Source organism: Heptranchias perlo, chromosome 12, assembly GCF_035084215.1.
Source record: "Heptranchias perlo isolate sHepPer1 chromosome 12, sHepPer1.hap1, whole genome shotgun sequence".
In the NCBI taxonomy this organism is placed as follows: domain Eukaryota; kingdom Metazoa; phylum Chordata; class Chondrichthyes; order Hexanchiformes; family Hexanchidae; genus Heptranchias; species Heptranchias perlo.
This window is the reverse complement of record NC_090336.1, coordinates 39,722,325-39,748,697: the sequence shown is the minus strand read 5'-3', so window position 1 is coordinate 39,748,697 and position 26,373 is coordinate 39,722,325. Positions and strand designations below refer to the sequence as shown.

Sequence of the window (26,373 nt, the reverse complement as noted above, 5' to 3'; positions counted from 1 at the left end):
GGTCCCTTGGCGACGCTTCAAAGCTGCGGCTTTAACACGAATTTCCGCGCATTGTCCGAGTCGTGATGAGGAAAAGGAAACGTGTGATCTGGGGCTGAGCGCAATATAAAAAAAAAGCCAGCGGCAGCTTCGGGGCCTTGCAGAGCTGCTCTCTGTAAGCAAGTCGCCGATCAGCAGACAGATAGCCCAGCGAGCCGACCCCACCGGGCTTCCCGAGCAAATGTCAGCAGCAATCGAGAGGAAATCGCTGGAAAATGCGGAGTAAGTAGTTACCGGCTCGATTTCATTTCAATTCCAACCCCGGGTAGAGATTGCGTTGGAGTCAGCCAAACGGATCAAGGATTTAACAATTTCGTCAAACATGGGTCTCTGCAGCAGTCTCCCATCCACTCAAACCAGATGGACGGACACCATCTGAACATGTTAGAGAAAATCATTATTATCCTGATTCCTTCAAGACCGCATAATGGCCTAACATGAGAAAAAAACACATTGGAACCATTGGGGGTTTTGATAATGGTAACATTTTGTGAAATGTATTTATTTTCATTTAATTGCTTCATAACTTTAAGTGGATCTGCGGCAGGCAATTATTTTTTTTAAAGTAATGCAGCACATGTATTATTTCAGTTTTGATTTATTAGGTATGTTACTCTTTGGGATTTCGTTGATCTGAGCAGCTGTTGCAACTTTCAGTTCTTTTATGTACAGCACGGCTTTGTGGGACTATTCCTAGTCATTCAATTATATAAAATATGTTTTAGAAAACACTGCTGGATATGGAAGGAAGGTGGAGCGGAGTTATGTACTAGTTAGATCCCACCAGTCCAAAACTGCACCTGATCTGATACTTAGCTGATAAACATTTTCATTATCAATTTGACCTATGACCTAAATATTAATATTTTGAAGCCACTGTACCTCGGAGGAATTCTTGTGACCTCTTCATATACTTTTAAGCTGAACTTCCCCTTCAGATAACTGCAACTGGATTAAACCTATAGCCATTTTTTATTTAGTTTTAAACTATGTACTCTTACATTTTACTGGATGACCATGATTGGGCAAATTGCAGAAATACATTGAAAAAGTGAGCATTAAACTATTTTTGAAGCAGCAGAGTTTCTATTATATATTTATAATATTAGAAAAGTATATGAGCATGGGAAAGGTAATATTTTATTAGATACAAAACAATTAAAATGCTGCATGCTTCTGATCTAAGCCTCAAACTGACAAGTACTTTCCAATCAGCAGAAATTAAACTGAGAATGACCTTAGACTCCATTTACTTAATAGTTAGACTTTGTAGCCTTAAATGGACACTGTTCCACCTTACCAGCAGAATAGTAAGTACATTGTACATTACTTAGTATAACACTCCTATATCATTCAATTTACCATTACCAATCCCACAGGACATCGACTAAGTATATCAATATTTTTGATACACATTCATCGCTTCAGGAGTTAAATGCAAGCCTGGCTCATTGGTAGTACTCTCGCCTCGGAATCAGAAATTTGTGGGTTCAAGCCCCACCACAGGATTTTAGCACATGATCTGTTGGCACACCAGTACAGTACTGATGGAGTACTGCATCATCAGATTTGCTGTCTTTCAGATGCAAAATTAAACCAAGGTTCATTGGCCTGTCAGGTGGATGTAAAAGATTCTATTCCATGACTTGCAGAAAAGCTGGAGAGTTCTGGCCAAAATTGTACCCTAACCAACATTACCAAAACAGATTATTTGGTCATTTATCCCATTGCTGTTTGTGGGACTTTGCTGCCCCATTTGCATATATAACAAGAATAATTCATTAACTATAAAAATGCTTGAGATATCCTGAGGATATGAAAGGAGCTATATAAATACAAGTGTTTACACATGCAATTTGCCGCATTACACTTAAAAAATGTTAAAAAAAAAGAGAAAGAAAACCTACTATTTTCATGGCACAGCGAAACCTTCCCACCAACAGAAATGATCTTGTAACTGATTTCAGGAGTCATATTTCAAAAAAGTATTTTTTTTAAGTAAGAAATTCAGTCTGATTGATTTGAGGAGTTGCCAAAGAACAATTAGGTTCTAAATGACTCAGGAATTCACAGCAATTACACCTCATGGCCTTAAAAGGCCTCAAGTTACACATAGCCGCACTTTAGCAACAGAATAAGACATTTGGGGTGAAATTGGAGATGGGCAGGGGCTCGAAACAGGCAGAATTGCATTTGCTGACCGTTATACCACACATCCAATATTCAGTTCTATTGAAGTCACTGGTACTGAATATCAGCTGAAGCTTATATCAGGTGACCGATGTGTTATCGCCTGTTTTGCGTCCCCGCCCATGTCCAAATTCATCCCCATTGTGTGTTATATGGTATAATGCTCCTGTCCTTCCAAAATAATCTATCCTCTCACCGTCAGTAACGCTATGAAAGATCACCTAGCATATGTGTATTTGTATATAGTTTAAAAAATTGTATTTCACAAGACACCCATTTTGGAAGTTTTGCTATAATTTTATCCTCCACTGCAAACATATGTCAAAATAAGGGTGGCAGTTCCACCCAAAACTTCAAATAGCGCTAGCTCATTTTAAACCATTACTGTAATGAAACAGAAAAGCTAGTTTATCACGAGTCTGAGCAGACTGTGGCATCTTTCAGGGGTACGTCATGGGCAGCATTGTCAAAAAGCTATAACATTTTTACGAGTCTGATAGGAAATAGCAAATCCATCAATTTTTAAAATTCCATTCAGTAGAAAGAAAATACTTCACATCCTCAGGATGTCCCAAAGTGCTTCACAGCCAATTAAGTAATTTTGAATTGTAATCACTGTTATAATTTCCAATTTGTGCACAGCAAGGTCCCACAAACAGTAATGAGGTAAAGAACCACATAATTTGTTTTAGTGGCATTGGTTGAGGGCTAAATGTTGGCCAGGACAACAGAAGAATTCTCCTGGTCGTCTTTGAATAGTGCCGTGGGATCTTTTACATCCAACCCAAGAGAGCAGACGTCTCATCCAATAGACAGCACCTCCAACAATGTAGCACTCCCTCCGTACTACACTGAGGTGTCAGCTTACATTGTGTGCTCAAGTCTTTGGAATGGAGCTTGAACCCACAACCTCCTGACTCTAGAAGCAAGAGTGCTACCACTGAGCCAAGGCTGACGCTTAATAAGTTTAATTGAAATGGGTCGTTTTTCTCTGAGGAAATTTGTAGACGTTTCGCAGTTGTCATATGTGGCATGCAACACTCCAGAGTTACAGGCTTTCTGATTTTAGCAAACAGTTGGTTAGACTGGTGAGGAATGTATTGGTTTCACACAGATTGTTAGTCCTTGGTTCTAATTTCATCCCTCTGCGTTTGACTTGTACAGAAGCAATGGTGTTTTTAGACAATTGCACCACATTTTTGGACGGGCTTCAAACTTTTATGCTGCTCACTGGTGCAAGCTAGGAAGTAATGTTAACTGCAGGGAGTGGTCCTGGCTATCTGAATTCAGGGTGGGTACCACACCTAATTTCCCTTTTGTTTTGCAAAGCCATGGAAAATATGTGTGCAGATAAGACCCCTGTAAAACTCTAAAACTGTGATCATAGAATCAGGAGACCATTTGACCCATTGTGCCTGTGCCGGCTCTTTGAAAGAGCTATTCAATTAGTCCCATTCCCTTGCTCTTTCCCCATAGCCATGCAGATATTTTCCCTTTAAGTATTTATCCAAATCCCTTTTGAAAGTTACTATTGAATCTGCTTCCACCACCCTTTCAGGCAGTGGATTCCAGATCACAACTTGCTGCGTAAATTTTTTTCCCTCATGTCACCTTTGGTTCTTTTGCCAATCACCTTAAATCTGTGTCCTCTTCTGCCATTGGAAACAGTTTCTCCTTAGTTACTCTATCAAAACCCTTCATGATTTTGAACACCTGTATCAAATCTCCAATTAACCTTCTTGGCTCTAAGGAGAACAACCCCAGCTTCTCCAATCTCTCCACGTAACTGCAGTCCCTCATCCCTGGTACCATTCTAGTAAATCTCTTCTGCACCCTCTCTAAGGCCTTGACATCCTTCTTAAAGCGTGGTGCCCAGAATTGAACACGATACTCCAGCTGAGGCCTAATCAGTGTTTTATAAAGGTTTAGTATAACTTTCTTGCTTTTGTACACTATGCCTCAATTTATAAAGCCAAAGATCCCGTCGACCTTTTAACAGCCTTCTCAATTTGTCCTGCCACCTCCAAACATTTGTGTACATACATCCCCATGTCTCTCTGTTCCTGTACCCCCTTTAAAATTGTATTGTCTCTCCTCATTTTCCTACCAAAATGTATCACTTCACACTTCTTTTTAAATTTCTTTTGCCATGTGTCAGCCCATTTCACCAGTCCTCCTCAAGTCTGTTACTATCCTCCTCATTGTTTACTACATTTCCGAGTTTTGTGTCATCTGCAAACTTTGAAATTATGCCCTGTACATCCAAGTCCAGGTCATTAATATATATCAAAAAGAGCAGTGGTCCTAATACCGACCACTGGGGAAACCACTGTAAACTTCCCTCCAGTCTGAAATATAGCCATTCACTACTACTCTCTGTTTTCTGTCCTTCTGTCCCAAAGCCAATTTTGAACCACGCTGCCACTGTCCATTAATCCCCTGGACTTTAATTTTGCTATCAAGTCTATTATGTGGTACTTTAGCAAATGCTTTTTGAAACTCCATATACACATCAACCACACTACCCTCATCAACCCTCTTTGTTACTTCATCAAAGAACTCAATCAAGTTAGTCAATCACGATTTTCCTTTAACAAATCCGTGCTGACTTTCATTTATTAGCCCATACGTTTCCAAGTGCCAATTAATTTTGTCCCGGATTATTGTCTCTAAAAATTTCCCCACCACCGACGTTAGGTTGACTGGCCTGTAATTTATTCCTCTCCCCTTTTTTGATCAGGGGTGTAACATTTGCAATCCTCCAGTCCTCTGGCTCCACCCCATACCTAAGGAGGATTGGAAAATTGTGGCCAGAACCTCTACAATTTCCACCCTTACTTTCTTCAGTAACTAGGAAGCATCCCGTCTGGACTGGGTGACTTTTTTTACTTTGAGTACTACCAACCTTTCACGTAGCTCCCCTTTATAAGAACATAAGAACATAAGAAATAGGAGCAGGAGTAAGCCAATCGGCCCCTCGAGCCTGCTCTATTTTTATCTTATCCAATATTGCTACTTTACTACTCCATTGGCAGCACATCTTCTCTAGTGAAGACGAATGCAAAACTCATTGAGTACCTCAGCCATGCTCTCTGCCTCCACAAGATGATCTCCTTTTTGGTCCCTGATCGGCCCCACCCCTCCTCTGACCACCCTTTTACTATTTATATGTTTATAAAAGACTTTTGGTTCCCTTTTATGTTAGTTGCTAATCTATTCTCATAGTCTCGCTTTGCCCCTCTTATTTTTTTTAGATCTACTCTGTACTTTCTGTATTCAACTTGGTTCTCTACTGTATTATGAACCTTACATTTGTCATAAGCCTCCTTTTTCTGTTTTCTTTCAGTCCCTCGAGCCTGGTCCGCAATTCAGTTAGCTCATGGCTAATCTGCACCCCAACTCCATTTACCCATCTTTGTTCCATATCCCTTGATACCATTACTTAACAAAAATTTATGTATCTCAGTCTTGAAAGCTGCAATCGTCCTCACATCCTCAGCCTTTCTGTAATGTGGAAAAGGAGATGCAAGTACTTGGGTGCAATGGTTGTACATACTAGATGAAGGCTGGTGTTGTCATCATTTGATCAATTGGCGTAAATGTGGTGCAAAAGTCGTAATTACAGAGCAGCCAAATTGTGCACAGGTTTAGCTGCTCCATCTCCACCACTGGGTGGCTTAGAACCGAGGCAGCACCCATACTGGTTTAGAGTAGAAGATTAAAGTGGCAATACATTTGTACAAGGCAATGGTTATGCCACTGTTAGAATATTGTGCATGGTTTTTGGATGCCCCATTATAGAAAGGATATTTAAAGCCATCTAGAGTGTGCAGTGTAGATTCACAGGGATGATATCAGAGATGAGAAACTATAGTTATGATACCAGGGCTTGGAGGGTTAAATTATGACAAAAGTTTGCGTCGACTTGGCTTGTATTCCCTTGATCATAAAAGATTGAGGGATGATCTGATCGAGCTGCTTAAAACGTTAAAAGGATTTGATAGGGTAGATATGGAGAAACTATTTCCTCTAGTGGGGGATTCAAGAACATAGGGTCATAATCTTAAAATGAGGCCATTCAGAAGTGAAATCAGGAAACACTTTTTCACACAAAGGGTGGTGGAAAGCTGGAACTATCTCTGCCTAAAGGCAGATCAAGGGCACTTGCAATGTCCATCATGATATTCACGGGATATTATATTAGCTTCAGCTGTTGAAGCCATAAAATCACAGCAGTTTACAGAACAGAAGGAGGTCATTTGGCCCATCGTGTCTGTGTCAACTTTTTGCTAGAACAATCTGAAAGTAATCACACTGCCTCACTCTCTCCCTATCGTCCTGTACCTTTCTCTGTTTCAAATGTTTATCCATTTTTCCTTTAAAAGATGTAATGGTCTCTGCCTCAATCACTTCCTGAGGCAAAGCTTTGCATGCTCCAAGAATCTGATGTGTAAGGAAATTTCTCCTAACAAGACTGAGATAGATAGATTTTTGTTAAGCAAGGGTATCAAGGGATATGGTGCAAAGGCGGGTAAATGGAGTTGAGGTGCAGATTAGCCATGAGCTAACTGAATGGCGGAGCAGGCTCGAGGGGCTGAATGGCCTACTCCTGTTTCTAATGTTCCTATAGTTCTGAGGAGAGACCTGAGATACCTGGACTATTTCCACTGGAGCAGAGACAGCTAAGAGGAGATTTAATAGAGGTTTTTAAAATTATGAAGAGTTTGAATAGGGTTAATAGGGAAAGACCTACCTCTGTCTGGGGAGTCAGTGATGAGGGGTCATCAATTTAAAATTGTTACAGAGAAAGAGAAGTTAGGAGAAATTTCCTTACACATCAGGTTCTTGGAGCACAGGAAGTGATTGAGGCAGAGACCATTACATATTTTAAAGGGAAAATGGATAAACATTTGAAACAGGGAAAGGTACAGGATGATAAGGAGAGAGTGAGACAGTGTGATTACTTTCAGATTGTTCTAGCAAAAAGTTGACACAGACACGATAGGCCAAATGACCTCCTTCTGTTCTGTAAACCGCTGTGATTTTATGGCTTCAACAGCTGAAGCTAATATAATATCCTGTGAATATCATGATGGACATTGGATGTGCCCTTGATCTGCTTACTGATATAAAACTTTCCCCTCAAGCTGATGGATCCAAACTAATAAATAGATACAACATGGGGAAGCTTTTACACATTAGCATAATGCTGTGTTATAATGCAATTTTACACCATGGTGCAAGCACGCTGATTCAACATATTTGGTAGGGAATTTTGGGAGGCAGTAGTATCGGAAGCTAATCGAGAGATCCAGGAAAAATATAGGTCTCTAGTGCCTTCAACTGAACTGAGGCCGAGGACTTTATATTTCAGTTCCATTGGCTGTGTGAGACCCACATGTTAGGAATTAATAGTGCTGTAGTGATATAAAGGTGACATCTGTTACATCTTCAGGCTGCATTAGAGTCTATTATTAAGGCAAATTAACACCCAAACAGCAAGCAGTTGTCAATGGGACAATGGGGTACATTTTAGGTAATCATTAGGAGGGACAGACAATGTATGAGCCTTCCCTTCAAAGTCATGAGTGTTGTATTGATGAAAGACCTTAGCTAGTCTAATATCCAGTTCAGTATACTACAATGGAAAGATTCCTATGCTAATTCTGAATTCAGAAACCTGTCTTCGATATTTTTTGCTTGAAACCCACACCTACTAGAGTTCTGCTGGACCGTGGCTCACTAAGCTGCATGCAGGCTCTAGTCCTTAATGTTATGTACCTAGAAAATGCACCATCACTTTCCCCAATCTTCCTCTTCCAATTAGTGCCTGTGGAGGGGAGTAATCCTCAGAGAACCATGGCCACTTTCTGTTGACTAACTGAAGGTAAGACTTTTATGCCTCTTTCACTTTGCAGTACTGCTGCCACTAGAAGTCAAATGACTCAGCACTGGTGCCTCTGGAGGCAGTGATCAAAATGAAGAGGCATTTTTCCCTGGTTCCTACAGATAAAGGTAATATGAATGCTGCCACCAGAGGATGGCGCCATCTTTTCTGACCATGGTGATTGTGGCAGATCTGTAGAGACCTGCAATACAAATGCAGTCTTGCTAGCACTCTGCTCTGCTGCTGATGGCAGCGTTTGTATTGGCCACTATCGATGTGCTGCTTCTGGTAATCCACCTTTTCAGATGATTCGGCGCTGCTGTGGAGAGGCAGCAGAGCCACATCATTTATACCCCTTGTAGTGGATCGCTCAGCCCGTACCCGTTTCTGTTGTGCCTGACCTGTCCTGTTTATATTGTGGGGCGAATTTAGCAATAGCAGGAAACTAGGCTTGGGTGAGGTTTGCACATGGGCACTTCATAGTATCATAATAGTTACAGCACAGGAGGGGGCTATTCGGCCCATCGTGCCTGTGCCGGCTCTTTGACAGAGCTATCCTATTAATCCCAATCCCCTGCTCTTTCCCCATAGCCCCGTAAATTTTTTCCCTTCAAGTATTTATCCAATTCCCTTTTGAATGTTACTATTGAATCTGCTTCCACCACCCTTTCAGGCAGTGCATTGAAGATCATTACAACTCGCTGCGTAGAAAGATGTTTCCTCATGTCGCCTCTGGCTCTTTTGCCGTTCAGCTTAAATCTGTGTCCTCTGGTTACCGACACTTCTGCCACTGGAAACGATGCCTTATAGGGGCTGCAACAAAGGTTCACTAGATTGAAAACCTGGGATGAGAGAGTTGTCCTATGAGGAGAGATTGAGTAAAATGGGCCGATATTCTCAGGAGTTTAGAAGAATGAAAGGTGATCTCATTGAAACGTAAAAAATTCTTAGAGGGCTAGACAGGGTAGATGCTAAGAGGCTGTTTCCCCAGGCTTGAGAGTCTAGAACCAGGGGTCATAGTCTCAAGAGGTCGGCCATTTAGGACTGAGATGAGGAAACATTTCTTCACTCAGAGAATTGTGAATCTTTGAAATTCTCTACCCCAGAGGGCTTTCGATGCTCAGTCATTGAGTATATTCAAGATCGAGATCAATACATTTTTGGACACTAACAGAATCAAGGGATATGGGGATAAGGCAGGAAAGTGGAGTAGAGGTAGAAGATCAGCCATGACCTTATTGAATGACGGAGCAGGCTCGAAGGGGCATATGGCCTACTCCTTCTCCTGTTTCTTATGTCCTTATTTACTTTGTCAAAACCGTTCATGATTTTGAAAACCTCTATCAAATCTCCCCTTAAACTTCTTGGTTTTAAGGAGAACAACCCCAGCTTCTCCAGTCTCTCCACATAAGAAAAGACATACTTGCTTTCGAGGCAGTACAAAGAAGGTTCACTCGGTTAATCCCGGGGATGAGGGGGCGGACATATGAGGAGAGGTTGAGTAGATTGGGACTCTACTCATTGGAGTTCAGAAGAATGAGAGGCGATCTTATTGAAACATATAAGATTGTGAAGGGGCTTGATCGGGTGGATGCAGTAAGGATGTTCCCAAGGATGGGTGAAACTAGAACTAGGGGGCATAATCTTAGAATAAGGGGCTGCTTTTTCAAAACTGAGATGAGGGGAAACTTCTTCACTCAGAGGGTGGTAGGTCTGTGGAATTTGCTGCCCCAGGAAGCTGTGGAAGCTACATCATTGAATAAATTTAAAACAGAAATAGACTGTTTCCTAGAAGTAAAGGGAATTAGGGGTTACGGGGAGCGGGCAGGAAATTGGACATGAATTTAGATTTGAGGTTAGGATCAGATCAGCCATGATCTTATTAAATGGCGGAGCAGGCTCGAAGGGCCGATTGGCCTACTCCTGCTCCTATTTCTTTCTTTTCTTATAACTGAAGTCCCATAGCCCTGGCACCATTCTAGTAAATCTCCTCTGCACCCTCTCTAAGGCCTTGACATCCTTCCTAAAGTGTGGTGCCCAGAATTGAACATAATATTCCTTCTGAGGCCTAACCAGTGTTTTATGAAGGTTTAACATAATGTCCTTGCTTTTGTACTCTCCGCCTCTATTATTAAAGCCCAGGATCCCAAATGCTGTTTTAACAGCCTACTCAAATTGACCTGCCACCTTCAGAGATTTGTGTATGTGCACCCCCAGGTCTTTCTGTTCCTGCACCCCCTTTAAAATTGTACCATTTAGTTTATATTGCCTCTTCTCATTCTTCCTACCAAAATGCATTTCTTCACATTTCTCTGTGTTAAATTTCATCTGCCATTTCACCAGTCTATGTCCTCCTGAAGTCTGATTACTATCCTTCACATTGTTCATTACATTTCCGAATTTCATGTCATAAGAACATAAGAACATAAGAAATAGGAGCAGGAGTAGGCCAATCGGCCCCTCGAGCCTGCTCCGCCATTCAATAAGATCATGGCTGATCTGATCCTAACCTCAAATCTAAATTCACGTCCAATTTCCTGACCGCTCCCCATAACCCCTAATTCCCTTTACTTCTAGGAAACTGTCGATTTCCGTTTTAAATTTATTTAATGATGTAGCTTCCACAGCTTCCTGTGGCAGCAAATTCCACAGACCTACTACCCTCTGAGTGAAGAAGTTTCTCCTCATCTCAGTTTTGAAAGAGCAGCCCCTTATTCTAAGATTATGCCCCCTAGTTCTAGTTTCACCCATCCTTGGGAACATCCTTACTGCATCCACCCGATCAAGACCCTTCACAATCTTATATGTTTCAATAAGATCGCCTCTCATTCTTCTGAACTCCAATGAGTAGAGTCCCAATCTACTCAACCTCTCCTCATATGTCCGCCCCCTCATCCCCGGGATTAACCGAGTGAACCTTCTTTGTACTGCCTCGAGAGCAAGTATGTCTTTTCTTAAGTATGGAGACCAAAACTGTATGCAGTATTCCAGATGCGGTCTCACCAATACCTTATATAACTGCAGCAATACCTCCCTGTTTTTATATTCTATCCCCCGAGCAATAAAAGCCAACATTCCGTTGGCCTTCTTGATCACCTGCTGCACCTGCATACTAACTTTTTGATCTTCTTGCACTAGGACCCCCAGATCCCTTTGTACTGCAGTACTTTCCAGTTTCTCGCCTTTAAGATAATAACTTGCTCTCTGATTTTTCCTGCCAAAGTGTCATCTGCAAACTTTGAAATGATACCCTCCATACCTAAGTCCAAGTTATTAATATATATCAAAAAGAGCAGTGGTCTTAATACTGACCCCTGGGGAACACCACTCTATACTTCCCTCCAGTCTGAAAAATAACCGTTCACCACTACTCTCTGCTTTCTGTCCCTTAGCTAATTTAATATCCACGCTGCCACTGTCCCTTTAATCCCATGGGCTTTAATTTTACTAACAAGTCTATTATGCGGTACTTTATCAAATGCCTTTTGAATGTCCATATACGCAACATCTGCCGCACTACCCTCATCAACCTGCTCCATTACTTCATCAAGCAGTTGGTCTAAAGTCAGAGACGTGGCTTGACCGCCACTGCGTGTGCACAAACCTCATGTGTGCATTTAGTGCAAAATCAAGTGTGCCAGCAGACTTTCCCTGATCTGTACATGCCGGTAATATCAAGAGCACATCAGGGTGTAAGGTTGGCCCACCGGCAGCCAGATCCCCAAATAACAACCCAACATCAAAAGCTGTCAGCCTGCACTGTTTATAATCTCTGCTGCTGAAATTCTCATCAACGCAGCAGGCAAAATAGTTTCAAGAGAGTTTCATTACCTCTCTCCAATGACTGGAGTGTTGCGTCATTGATACGACAGGGCTGCCTTCACTTATCAAATTAGCACATGAATCTGACCTCTTGACACATGATGACATCAGTGTTAGAAAAGTGATGAGACTGCAGCTGTTGCAATATCCTATATATACACGAACTTACTGAAGGCAGTTATAAATGTTAGGTAACAACATTTGTGTATAACTCATTTGAAGGAACTCGTACCACAAGTGGTACATTTCTGATCCTTTCAGAATTCTAATTTGTAAGGAAGGTAATGAGATGATGCAGTGTAAATGCCAGTGTTCATACAAATAGTATCATGCTCCATTGCTCACTCATTAAATAATGAACCTAATCGGAGGAATACTTTGTTTTTAAATTTAGTAGTTATTTAGACCGATACCACAGTTCATTGATGACAAAAACAAAAAATGCAGAGAAGATCAGTCAGCATCTGGAAGAAAAGACTTGCATTTATATAATGCCTCATCAAGTCTCTCAAAAACACCTCAAAGAAAGAATTTGCATTTGTATAGCCACATTCACGTCCTTAAAACATCTTAAAGCAGTTCATAGCCAATGATGTATTTTGATGTGTAGGTAAAAACAGCAGCAAATATAAGAACATAAGAAATAGGAGCAGAAGCAGACCATACGGCTCCTTGAGCCTGCTCCGCCGTTCAATAAGATCATGGCTGATCTTTGACCTCAACTCCACTTTCCCGCCCGATATCCCCATAACCCTTGATTCCCTTAGTGTCCAAAAATCTATCAATCTCAATCTTGAATATACTCAACGACTGAGCATCCACAGCCCTCTGGGGTAGAGAATTCCAAAGATTCACAACTCTCCGAGTGAAGAAATTTTTCCTCATCTCAGTCCTAAATGGCCGGCCTCTTATTTTGAGACTATGACCCTTAGTTCTAGACTCTCCAGCCAGGAGAAACAGCCTCTCAGCATCTACCCTGTCAAGCCCTTTAAGAATTTTATATGTTCCAATGAGATCACCTCTCATTCTTCTAAACTCCAGAGAATATAGGCCCATTCTATTCAATCTCTCCTCATAGGACAACCCTCTCATTCCAGGAATCAATCATTATGCACACAACAAAGTCCCGCAAACAGCAAATGAGATAAATGACCAGTTAATCTATTTTTGCTGGTGTTGGTTGAGGGAAGAGTGTTGGCTTAGACTCCCAGCTGTTCTTCCTTCGATGCCATGGAATCTTTTACATCCACCTGAACGTGCAGACATCGTATCTGAAAAATGGTTCCTCTGACAATGCAGCACTCCCTCAGTAATGCACATAATTATCAGCCTAGATTATGTGCTCAGATATTGGAGCGTGGTTTGAACCTACAAATGTATGACACGACATGTGCAAATAGAGGGCTTAACCCCTGTTTGATGCCCCCTTTGTAAAATTGGGCTGCCCTGAACGCAGCTTGCATTGGGCCAGCTGTGGTCAGGAAAATGTGGTCTACACACGGCCCAACCAGCCGTCCTTAAAGGGGACGCTACGAAAAAGGTAAGTTTTTCAAAAAAATTACTTAGTTGAACATGGAGCTGAGAGGAGCATTGTGCTCCAACCTGGTTCACTGCAGTGCTGAAGACCGTTGCCAGCCTCTGCTTGAGCCCCTGCTGATCACCTCGTCCTCTCTCCCAATCGCTTCCCACCCCACTCTCCCGATCAACCCCCTCCCTCCCGATCACTTTACACTTCTCTCCCAGGATTTACCTGATCATCGCTGCCCGTGACGCAGCAGCCCAGAATTGCAATTCTCTCTGCCTTGTGTCACCCAGCAGCTGTCTGCAGCTCGCCGGCCTCATGTAAATAAGGCTTGAGACCCAATATTGGGTGGGCTTCGGACCTGCCCCTTCCAGCGCAGGGATTGTTTCCTGCGCCCCGTTCATGCCAGCAGGCAGGCGTGAACCAATTTCTAGGCTAATGTTCACAAACTAGCCAGAAGCAATTTGTTTTAAAATCCTGGAATTTACCTCAGATTTTCTTAAAACTCTTTTTTATATTAATGAAACTGCTTCTGTCCAGTTTAGTGACTCCCATTGAATACACCTATTTCTATTATGTGCCTTTCATACCTAAATCTTTTCCCCCCTTTTGAGCCAATATGATACAAAAACTGCGGACCACAGTGAACTCAATCGATTTTAATCAGATCTGATTAACTCCTGGCTCACTTTTGCATGAATAAAAACCTATCACACAGTTTCTAAAAATGTTTTCATTAAAACATGAATAGTCCAAGAAACACTAATGGCATTCAACTAATTGAATGTGGTGCCAGTAAATCCTACTGAGAATTGTAGGCCGCACCCTTGTACGTCAGACCTTCATACCTTGTAAATGAAACTATTGATTCAACTGTTTCCTTCTGAACAGCAAACAGGATAATGAACACAAAGGTTTGATTTTTCCTGGAAAATAGTAGTTAAGAAAGTTCAGTGTCATGTGATTGAGATCCTTTTAAAAATAATCAAATAGTTATACAGAATTACAATTACCATCCTTTGCTGACTTTTGGATAGAATTATAGAACTTTACAACACAGGAGGAGGCTATTTGGCCCATCGTGTCTGTGCTGGTTCTTTGCTAGAGTAATCCAATACTAATCCCACTGCCTTGCACTCTCCCCCATAGCCCTGTATCTTCCACTGTATTTATCCAATATTCCCTTATAGGATGCAATAGTCTCTGCCTCAGCTCTTCCCTGGGGCAAAGCATTCCATGCTTCACTAATCCTGTGCATTTTCTCTGAACCTCTGTCCTCACTCTCAGTGACATTTTAAAATTGAAAATATTTTAAGTCTTGAGAACTGATGACATTATTGAGATGTTGAATGTGAATGAGGTACTGACAGTATGAGGGAGCTGAACTAACATCAGCAGAGATACAACAATTGAAGGATATTTCAGCACTAACTGCTTGTACAGGTCTCACCCAAAACATTAACCCATCTTCTTTTCTTTAAGATACTGACTGACTTTCTGTATATTCCCAGCATCTTCTATTTTTGTTAGTAACAATTAATAATGAACCACGAGCTGCGAGTTTCCAAATTTAGGAGCGTAGAATGTCTGTCATTTCAGCACTTTCACATCAGTCTCAGTAACTTTTCTAAGCCAGTATCTCTGGTGATGTCATCAGCACACAATTCTTTGAAAAAAATATTCACAGCAAAATGAAAGGGTTTTAAAATGACACTGTGGTGCAGTTGGCAGGTCCCAAAGTTCAAATAAAAACTACACCAACAATAACTTGCATTTGTATAGTGCCATTTACATAGAACAATGTCCCACGGCATTCACTGAAGCCTAATCAGACAAAAATGGACAACGAGACAAAGAAGGAAATACTGGGAGAGCTGACCAAAAGCTTGGTCAAAGAGATGGGTTTTAAGAGGGTTTTAACAGAGAAGGAGGTGGAGAGGCAGAGGGGTTTAAGGAGGGAATTTCAGAGCCTATAACATCAACAACTTGCATTTATATAGTGTCTTTAATATAGGAAAACGTCCCAAGGCAGTTCACAGAAATATAATCAGACAAAAATTGACATTACCAATGAAGGAGATATATGGAGGGGTGACTAAAAACTTGGTCAAGAAGGTGTGTTTTGAGGGTTTTAAAGGAGGAGAGAGAAATGGAGAGGTTTCAGGAGAAGACAGCTGAAGGCATGGCCTCTAATGGTGGAGGGGGGGGGGGGATGCACTGGAGGCCAGGACCTGGTGTGGAACAGGATAGAGGCAGCAGAGTTTGGATAAGCTTAAGTTTACAGAGGGTGAAGGATGGAAGGCCAGCCATGAGAACATTGGCATATAGAGGATGGGAGGCTGGCCAGGAGAGCATTGGAATATGGAGGATGGGAGGCTGGCCAGGAGAGCATTGGAATATGGAGGATGGGAGGCTGGCCAGGAGAGCATTGGAATATGGAGGATGGGAGGCTGGCCAGGAGAGCATTGGAATATGGAGGATGGGAGGCTGGCCAGGAGAGCATTGGAATATGGAGGATGGGAGGCTGGCCAGGAGAGCATTGGAATATGGAGGATGGGAGGCTGGCCAGGAGAGCATTGGAATATGCAAGTTATCTGTTTAAGCTGAAACACTGTTACTGGATGCTCCACAAACAAATTAAGGACTATTGACTTCCATTTGTGAAGAAGCTCATTACATCAACCTAGACAAAGCACTTCAGGGTCCTTCATTCTGCAATAGTACCATTAAGAACTGGTCCAAAAGAATATTAATAACCTGTCGTTGTTCACTCTCAAACTCCGTGTATTATTGGGAAAATCATTTTACTGTCAACTTACTGTCAGCACTACACTGTGGGAGAAAGCATAGCAAAAAAAATATCAGCACTCAGCAGTCACTTCCTTTTGAGTTTCTTTTTTGCAATTGACTTTCCATTGGCCTTTTTTGTATGCAGTGTAGTGTATCTTCTATATTGGAGTTCCCCCTGCAGGCCTTATTGATGAGTACTACGCCACATCTAAAAAAAATTATAATTCTCTCAATTTTCCCCTCCTCCTTGAAGAATTGATTCCTTGCAGGAAAATGGTACCATGGCAGCACGGCACCAATCACATTGGAGTACCTTGCCTAAGTGACCATTATTCATGTTTAAGCCTTGAAGTGAATGTTTCCTCCAAACACCACACACAAACACTTCCAGCATGGGCTGCTGGATAACAAACAGGAGGGAATGCCCTGGCTGATTTTCACCTCAGGTGCTAAATTGCATTATCCATTCACTTCCACTGTCTCAGCTGACTAACCTGGCACAGAATGGACTAAAGACACGATCTTCCTACTCTCTTACTAATTGACTATAAGGGGATCTCAGTACTGTGCCCAGATTTTAATATAAATCGCCTCTAACCTGAATTGCTTCTTTACAGAGAGCCAGTGGACGAGGTTCTACAGATACCCCCTTCATTATTAACGTGTGGGGGTTGTCAGCAGAATATTGGAGATCGTTATTTCCTGAAAGCCATCGATCAGTATTGGCATGAAGACTGTCTAAGCTGTGACCTTTGTGGCTGTAGACTGGGAGAAGTGGGTAGGAGACTGTACTACAAACTAGGCAGAAAGCTCTGCCGAAGGGACTACCTCAGGTACTACAGCTTTGTTTGAATTTTAATTCTTAATATACTTAAGCTCCTGCATCTATAACAAAGGGACTATTCATGACCTTTGTCATTGGATGAAAAAGGTGTGTGTGTGACTGCTACAAGTTTAGAGTCTTGCCTTAAATATTCACTCCCGTAAACGGTCTGAGTGACTTACATTTAAGGGTGTGCCTGTATTGCCCAATATCTAACTATGGGATAGCATAACCTAGAGATGTAACAGTAGTGACTCACCTCCTGACTCCCCAGAGCCTTTCCACCATCTACAAGGCACAAGTCAGGAGTGTGATGGAATACTCTCCACTCGCCTGGATGAGTGCAGCTCCAACAACACTCCAGAAGCTCGACACCATCCAGGACAAAGCAGCCCGCTTGATTGGCACCCCATCCACCACCCTAAACATTCACTCCCTTCACCACCGGCGCACAGTGGCTGCAGTGTGTACCATCCACAGGATGCACTGCAGCAACTCGCCAAGGCTTCGTCGACAGCACCTCCCAAACCCGCGACCTCTACCACCTAGAAGGACAAGAGCAGCAGGTACATGGGAACAACACCACCTGTGCGTTCCCCTCCAAGTCACACACCGTCCCAACTTGGAAATATATCGCCGTTCCTTCATTGTCGCCGGGTCAAAATCCTGGAACTCCCTTCCTAACAGCACTGTGGGAGAACCTTCACCACACAGACTGCAGCGGTTCAAGAAGGTGGCTCACCACCACCTTCTCAAGGGCAATTAGGGATGGGCAATAAATGCCGACCTCGCCAGCGACGCCCACAAATTTTTAAAAAAGTATCCCCTTGCGATCAGAACTGGATATTCATATCTTTCACACGTGAGCTTCTTCAATCTCTTCAAAGGTGAGCTGAAGAAACACTTGGTAAGATGAAGTCAGACACAAATCGTTAAGCTGCTTTATTTCACAGCGAGTGAACAAACAAAGCAACAGTTATGATTTGTGTAATAATACAAAATAACAAACATGTCACAGTTCTTCCCATCAGTGGGTTTTCTTACTAGACTTAAGCAAAATAACACTGAACTAAGCTCCTGCGTTCTCCTTCTGAGACTGGCCAAAACTTGCCCTCACAACTTTGTGTTAAAAACCTGACTGACTTTGCAGCCTTTGCTGGACCTGACTCGGTCTCTTTCTCTGTTTTCTTTTTTATCACGCTCTGTTCACAGATAGAAGGGGCCAGAGACTTTCTATCACAAAGATTGTGAGGTGCTTATTATTGGCTGGGACAGACTAATAAATTGCTTATTGTTCTCTATCTATGAGGATATCAACTCTATTAGCACTTTAAATGCCCTTCATCTAGATTCTTTCTTTCCAAATTTGTGTGAATACATTTTGCTTTAAAATCCCAACATTTGAAAATAAATCTTTTTCCAAATCCTTTCTGTGGAAGAATGGTCAAGAAATTCAGAAACGTGACTGTGACATTCTCAGTGTTTCACAGCTTCCACTATGCAACTATTTGGAGGCTTTTTCCATCCACACATCTGAATTGCTGCACAGATGGGAACCCTGTGCACGAACTAAAGCATTACTGTGTCTCCGTTTCTTTATTAATTTGAAAAACATAGCTGAAGATCCAAGTTGTGTAGCTCAGAGCATCGTCAAAGTTGAAAAGTGTACGAGAGGAGATGAGATAAATCAAGAAGTAACGATTAGGTGACACTAAATTATTCATGCATGTGTAGGTCCTTCAATATGCGGAAAGCAGATGTCCCCCATATAGCTGACGATGAAACTTTGAGACTTGGGATGAGAGTTGCTGGAAGGTTTTACTTAGAGGTCAGGTATGAGAACACATACTCAGTGCCTATCATGATTAGATTTCAGAGGATGCATGCAGCAGCTGCTGAAGTTTTACACCTCCAAATGTTCAGCCATTGTTTGACAAACTATGGTGTATACCCATGCTACAGTGGATAGGGTCAAGTCAGTCAGGTGGATAATGGCAGTGCAGTCATATGTTTTATGGTGAATTGTGCAGCTCACCATAGTGTTCATGAGAAGCTCCCATTTCCTGCTCTCCCCTTAGCGAGGGCTCAAATGCACACTTTCCAATTGTATTGACCAACTAGTTACTGTCCTCCTTGACAAAGGGAGCAAAGGTAAGCAGAGTGTCTTTAGGGTTGAGGTGGCTGCAAGATAACAAGCCTGGTGATAGGAGTTCAGACCCAAGTCAACCCTCTGGAAGACTCAGTAATCGAGTACCCGCATTGGGCAGGTCTGCAGTACTTCAGGGCACTGTTGATGATTGACCAGCCAGCCTAGCTCTCTAATGGAACCTGGAGGGATTGATCAATCGCTGGAGGCCAGTTAAGGTGGTCTTGGCAGGACAAACAGCAAAAAGATTACCAGTACTTATTTGGAAACTACAATACACAAACAGGCCATTCGACTCAACCAGTCTGTGTCAGTGTTCATCCTTCCAGCGATCAATAGTCCTAATCCAATGTAACCACCCTGTTCTCATATTCCTTAATTCCCTTTTCTCATAACCACCCATCTAACCTATTCTTAACTGTTGACATGGTCTTCTCTTCAATCACTAACTCTGGTAGTTCATTCCACAGTTTCAAAACTCTCGGTGTAAAAATGTTTCTGCTCTTCTCTATCCTAAGCTTCTTACATTTAATCTTATATCTATGTCCCCTTGTTCCAGACCCCTCAACTACTGGAATCACCCTGAATATCATGGGGTGGTGGTTAGGCGCTCTCTTGTTGGTCATTGCCTGTCACATATACGGGATTAATGTTACTTGCCACTTATCATCCCAAGCCTGTATGTTATTCAGCACTTGCTGCATGTGGGAATGGACTGCTTCATTATGTGAGCAATTAAGAATGGAGTTGGGTCTTATCAGTATTCCCTTGCAGCTTCCTTTGGTCCTCAGAATTATTTACTATGCTTCCTATTTTAGTATTGTCTGCAAATTTGGAGACTACTCCCTCTAACCCTATATCCAAATCATTGATGTACACAGTGAACAGAAGCGGTTCAAGAATAGAACCCTGTGGGACACCACGACCACTTCCAACCACCCTGAGAAACTGCCCTTAACTCATACTCTCTTTTTTTCATTCCTTCTAACCAGTTTTTAAACCCAATTTGCTTCTACCTCTAATTCCATACCCCTTAATCTTGTTAAGTACTCTTTCTACATTTCCTCTCAATGTCTGTCACCCCCTCAAAAGAATTCTTACCAGGTTTGTCAAGCACAATCTACCTTTCTGAAATCTGTTTTGGCTGCTTCTAATTACTTTCTCTCCATCGAGATATTTAGTCATTTCATCTTTAATTATAGATTCCAAAATGTTCCCTACCATAGTTAAACTAATTAGCCTGTAATTACCTGGGTGAGCCCGGTCTCCCCTTGTTGAAAATGGGTAATACGTTGGCCACTCTCCAGTTCTCTGGAACACGTCCAATAGAACCTTGAAATTCTGGACTATAAATTGGGCCGCATAGCGCCCATTGTGTAAGCGTTACACGGCCTCTTAAGGACTCAAAATGGCGTCCGGAATGCACGTGCACACTTCTAGCGTGACATGTGCCGGATGCCATCTTGGTAAAGGCGTTTGCGCAAGCGCAGATAACGAACACCGACACCATGTAAAGTAGGGAGAATATGCGGTAGATCAGTGTGCAATGCTGATTTAAAGAGACAGATGCGATTTTGGAACTCAACGCTCCAACCAACGCACTGTCTTAACCTCGACCAGTTGACCAGGTTATAGGCAGCTTGAAGGACCCCCCACCAGCACTGTTTAAAGGGGTCATGCAGGTGTTGCAGGTTAGTTGTTGGATTATTGCTTCTGGTTGCTGTACAATTGTACGTGTTTGTTGAAACTTCCTATACTTGTAGAAAGTTGTCTAACAGGGTCTGCATTACTGTTGGTGGCATTTAAAACATTGTGCTGAACAAGGTTTCTGCCAACTATGGGTGGCCTGCTAGGGCTTCTGCTGGACATCTGAACACGACTGGGAGCAGAGAGGCCACTGAGCAGGAGGCCATATCCAATGAGGGCCTTCAGGGACCAATTCTCTTACCTCAACCTGAGTGAAGATCAGTGCATCCGATGGCTGCGGTTCACAAAAGAGAGCATGACGGAGATTTGTCAACTGCTGCAGCCACAACTGCAGCCTCAGAGCGGGGCAAAGACAGCATTGCCTGTAGCTGTGAAGGTAACCGTGGCGCTGTGAACTTTTACGGCTCTGGATCCTTGCAGGCCGCTGATGGCGATATGTGCAACATCTTGCAGTTTGCAATGCACTGAAGCATAAGGGAGGTCACTGAAGCACTGTACGAGCTGTGCAACAGATTCACAACGTTCCTGCTTGACAGAGAGAAACAGAATGAGCGAGCACGAGGGTTTGCTCGCATTGTAGGCTTCCCCATGGTGCAGGGTGCCATTGACTGTACGCACATTGCCATGTGTGCTCCACATCTCAACTCGGCCATCTTTATGAACAGAAAGGGGTTGCACTCCCTCAATGTGCAGCTGGTGTGTGACCACATGCAGCGCATCATGGAGGTCAATGCCCGCTACCTGGCAGCAATCATAACGCCTTCATTCTATGACAGTCCCACCTATCTTTCAACCGGCACGGCAAGTCAAAGGCTGACTACTGGGCGACACAGGCTATCCCTTCATGAGGTAGCTCATGACTCCGGTCAGGAAGACATGCACACGTACACAGCAGGCCTACAATGAGAGCCATGTGACCACACATAATGTCATCGAGCACACCATAGGCATCCTAAAGCAACGCTTCCATTGCCTGGACCGTTCTGGAGGAGCCCTGCAGTACTCAGCTGAATGGGTGTCAAGATTCGTCGTTGCGTGCTGCATGACCTCGCCCTAATGAGAGGACAGCCCGTGCTGCCACCTATCCAGCAAGACCCTGAGCCAGAGGAAGAGGCGGAGGAGGAGGAAGAGACGGAGGAGGAAGTGGAGGATGAGGCAAGGAGGCAACAAGGTGCACAGACCCTGTCTGCCAGGGCTTTGTGTGCTCACCTTATTAATGAGTGATATCAGTAACCTCAATGACACTTCCCAACTCACCAACAGTCCTACACTCCTCACCATTCCTCTCCCACATGACCATCAAATCATCCTCCTAATGATTACACATTGCTTCCTCCCTCAGCTCATCGCAGAAATAAAAACCACCACCAACTACGACTTCAAATACAAATTTATAAACTTACACATGAAATCATGTATACAACATTACTCTGTTCACCCTTGTACATTCCCTTAGTGCACTCCCTTCGTTTGTGCCTTTTCCTTTCCTAGTGTTCCTATGAGGTGTATCCCCATTGGCTGGAGCATGGGTGGTGGAAGGCTGCTGACCTTCGATTGAGAAGTGTGCAGATGGCCATGGAGGACGACCTCGAGCAGCTCTGGGATGGGAGGGCCTGTCTTCAGGCTGCACCATCTCAGCCTGGGCTGCAGCAATCTGGCCCGGCTGGTTGACAGGCAACAACAGGGGCACTGGCGGAGTGGCAGGGGTGGGAGCAGGAATGCTATCATGCTGAGATAGGACTGTAGGTTCGACTGCCATGGCACCACTGCCACTCTCCTGGGATGGCATCTTAGCAATCCTGGTGATCTGTTGGAGAACAGTTTGCTGGAGTGCTGAGATGCCCTGGAAGCCCCGTTCCACAATGGTACCCAGAGCCACGATAGCAGCCTGAGTCTGGTTTCGGGGGTGAACCGATTTAACCCCCATAATTTCTAGGTCCTCCGGTATTTCTTCTCCCATTTACCTCAGGATCCTCTCATGTATCCCATCGCATCTTGGCATTTTCATTAAAAATTCCGTAAATCTATATTGAATTTTGTCCACCAGAGGGCGCATTTCATAACATTTTCTCAGACATCCTACAGTTCAGAACCCTAAAAGATCATTGGTTGGGAATTTCCTCAGCTGCTCCCGTTCCACTGTCATAGAAGTGTGGCCTGGAGGTTTGGAGAGGGTGTTCTTAGTGCTGTTGCCTCATTGATGGGTAAATCCTAAATCAGAACACCAAGTATCTGCAGCTTGAGATATATGCAAATTAATGGGAATATTAATTTAACATTTCCAGATGGCCCAAGGCTCCATCACCAAAGAAGACACTTAGCTTGCACACTCCTGGTGTAAGGGGGCACACCAGGCCCGATGTCCACTTTTCAGCAATTAGGAGCCGAAATCTTTACTAAAACTGGGACCTTCTGGTCCGTATGCTTCACTACACAAACTGGTCCTTTTACCCACTGGATCATTGGGGAACTCTACTTTTATTTTCCACTGATCAATGGGTATACATTTGAGGGAGTACAGATTTAATTTGTATTTTTCACCGTTTCTCCATGCTGACTAACTGCCTTTCTCTCCTCTAAGGTTATTTGGTCAAGATGGACTTTGTTCTGCCTGTGACAAGCGAATCCGGGCCTACGAAATGACAATGCGAGTCAAAGACAAGGTTTACCACCTGGAGTGTTTTAAATGTGCTGCCTGTCAAAAGCATTTCTGCGTGGGAGACAGATACCTGCTCATCAACTCAGACATTGTCTGCGAACAGGACATTTATGAATGGACTAAACTCAATGGAATGATCTAGAATTACACCTGATACCCTGCATTGCTGGGTTTTACAAGTACTGTGTATATGTGAATTCACCCTTTTGTAAGAGACTGTAAATGTTAAGGACTTGTACAGATATTTTATTAACACAAGCTGTGAAGGTTTAATTTGTATTTACTGTGAACTATTAACTTCTGCAGCTTCATTAAAGAGATTGAAATAAATGCCATCTTACATATTTGACAAATACGTACTCCTTATGAATAAATTAAATAATTGATCAGTTTGGGTTCGGCCAGAACTACTTAGCTCCAGACCTCATCACAGCCTTCATCCAGGCGTGGACACAAGAACTGAATGCCCAATGAGAATTGAGAGTATTTGCCCTTGACATTAAGGTAGCATTCAACCTAGTATGACACTAAGTCTTGGATGAGTCATAACTTGAACGGACCGAAGCCACTGGGGGTAATTTTAATCCCCAAGAATGGGTGGGCTGGGGGCGGGTGGGTAGTCAAAATTGTAGATTTCATCAGTGGGACTGCAACCCGGCTCCAACGTGCCCGCTCCCGCATTTAACTCAGGCGCGTTTGAATGCGCGCATGCAACTGAAACCTGGAAGTCAGGTCCCCTATTAATGCCAGTGGCCAGCTTGTTAAAGGGGCAATTTACCAACTTGAAATAATTAAGGTAGCTAATTTTTTGTGGATTCTGAACCTGAAACTAATTTAACATTACCTGCACGGGTTTCCCATGGCTTCTCACACTCGCCAACGAAACAGAGGCGAGATTCATGCAGAAGTTGATTTGGGGCCTTTAACCCTGTGATTGAATCATATCAAGAAAAGCTCAGGGATTGCACCTGGTCTCTCAGTTCTCTCAGGCAAACATTTGGCTTCAGGTGCCTGATAGAACTGAGGGTCACAGGTGAAGGACGATGACGGTGCTCGTCAATCATCCTCTGCTTGCAGCAACATTGAAAAGGAAGAAGATGAGGAGGACGAGGAAAATGAAGATGGGGCACCCAGCCGCGCACATTGCTGCTCGTGATGCCAGGGGTGACCTCATATCCAACACATGCTCATAATGAGAGTTGCAAAATAAAGAAATTGAGATATTCAGGCCACCTGGAACAACCACAACCAGCACCACCATCACCAACACCCACCCCCCACACCGCCCTTTGCACAAAACAGTCCTTCAACCACGCATACATCCATTACACAGCCGCCCAGTGGATATTGTCATGTATTGGCATTCATGATGAAGCAAATGAAAGGATGACTTCACACTCGGCATGGAATAATGGCCAAGACGTGAAGTGGTGATATTCAATAAATGTAATATGCCAATAAAAGAAAAGGAGACTTCACAACATAACATTTCTTCAAACATCCTTGTGCATCCCCTTGGTGAACTACAATTGCTTAACCTCACGCTGAATACCGCTTCTACATGGTGCATCCCCTGTGACTTCAGCAGAGGTAGAAGCAGGCTGCTCAGATTCCTGCCCTGACTGCTGAGATGCGCTCGGCCTCCGACCTCTGGGTTTTGGAGCCTGTGAGGACCCCGCCAAAGACTGCTCCACCTGCACCTCTGCAGGGGCAGATTCGGCCATTGGGAGAGGAGGCAGGGGGGGGCAATGGTGAGTCATGAGAGCGCTCTGAGTAGAGTTCCCATTTCCATGTCCCCTCTCGCCATCACCCCTCTCCTGGGCCAGTGCCACATCACTCTCACCACTCTGCTGGGGAGCAGTTTGGTGCAGAACAATGCTGCCTTGTAAGGCCACAGATAAGATATCTGTCATCCTGTTTAAGGCGGTAGGCATGTTGGCTTCCAGAGTTTACACAGCCGTTGTCATGGCCTGCATCGACTCACTTGAGAGTTGTGCTTGAAGCTCAATGGAGGCTGCCACTCTCTCCATTGCAAACATTGTCGCACTTACCTGCGACAACAATCTTCTAGCGATAGAGTTAGACTCCTCCATCCTCTCCATTATGTGCTCATGGCACGTCTTCCCGTACCTCACAAAGGTGAATCTGTACTTCAATCATTCTCCTTCTCAACAAAGGCCCTCGAGGTTCAGCATCTGTCTCCAGCTGAGCAATGCATGGAGAGGAGTGTGCCCTCCGACGCAGACTCTCCACAGCTGCCCCGCCATCAGTGTCTACTCATGTTCACTTGTGCGTGGTGAATCATCAGGTGACAACCCAACTATCTGTATAATAGCACCCACCAAAGTGCCAGTATCTGCTCTGGCATGCTGTATGTCCTGTGATGGTGCACCCTCAGAGGGAATGAAGTCCTCTGAAGAATCTATGTCTTTCATCTCGCCACGTTCTTCTTGAACTTGTGAGGCCCTGGAAGAAAACAGAAAGCGACATTAATTGTTCATCAGCAAAGTGTCAATCTTTCCAATCACCATACTGAGGTGTGTCAGAGCTCAGTCAATGATGAAATAAAGTCATCATGTGTGTGAAAGATATTAAAGTTCTGTCACCAGCCATCTGCGGGTTCCCAGTCTCTCCATCTCCGATGGATAGGGATGTAGCTGTCCCTCTTATCTCCACAGCCTCCTTCTCCACATCTGTTAGCTGCACTATCTGTGGTGGCCCACCTCCAGTCCTCATCCTCTCCCTTGTATTTTGCACTCTCCCACAAGGGGAGAAAGAACAGACCTAT

General features: G+C 43.4%; 1 protein-coding gene across 1 annotated transcript; it reads left to right on the top strand.

Moving 5' to 3' along the window:
- On the top strand, positions 1–23,915 carry lmo2 (LIM domain only 2 (rhombotin-like 1)). Its single transcript, XM_067994023.1, has 3 exons — positions 1–261; positions 16,868–17,083; positions 23,508–23,915. The coding sequence occupies exons 1-3, from the start codon at positions 221–223 to the stop codon at positions 23,725–23,727; spliced, it is 477 nt and encodes a 158-aa protein (XP_067850124.1). The 5' UTR covers positions 1–220; the 3' UTR covers positions 23,728–23,915.
- The last annotated feature ends 2,458 nt before the right edge of the window (positions 23,916–26,373 follow it).

Coding starts and splice junctions, on each gene's coding strand:
- lmo2 (XM_067994023.1), top strand. CDS start 221: ATGTCAGCAGCAATCGAGAGGAAATCGCTGGAAAATGCGGA. Junction 262..16,867: donor AAATCGCTGGAAAATGCGGA/GTAAGTAGTTAC, acceptor GCTTCTTTACAG/AGAGCCAGTGGACGAGGTTC. Junction 17,084..23,507: donor TGCCGAAGGGACTACCTCAG/GTACTACAGCTT, acceptor CTCTCCTCTAAG/GTTATTTGGTCAAGATGGAC.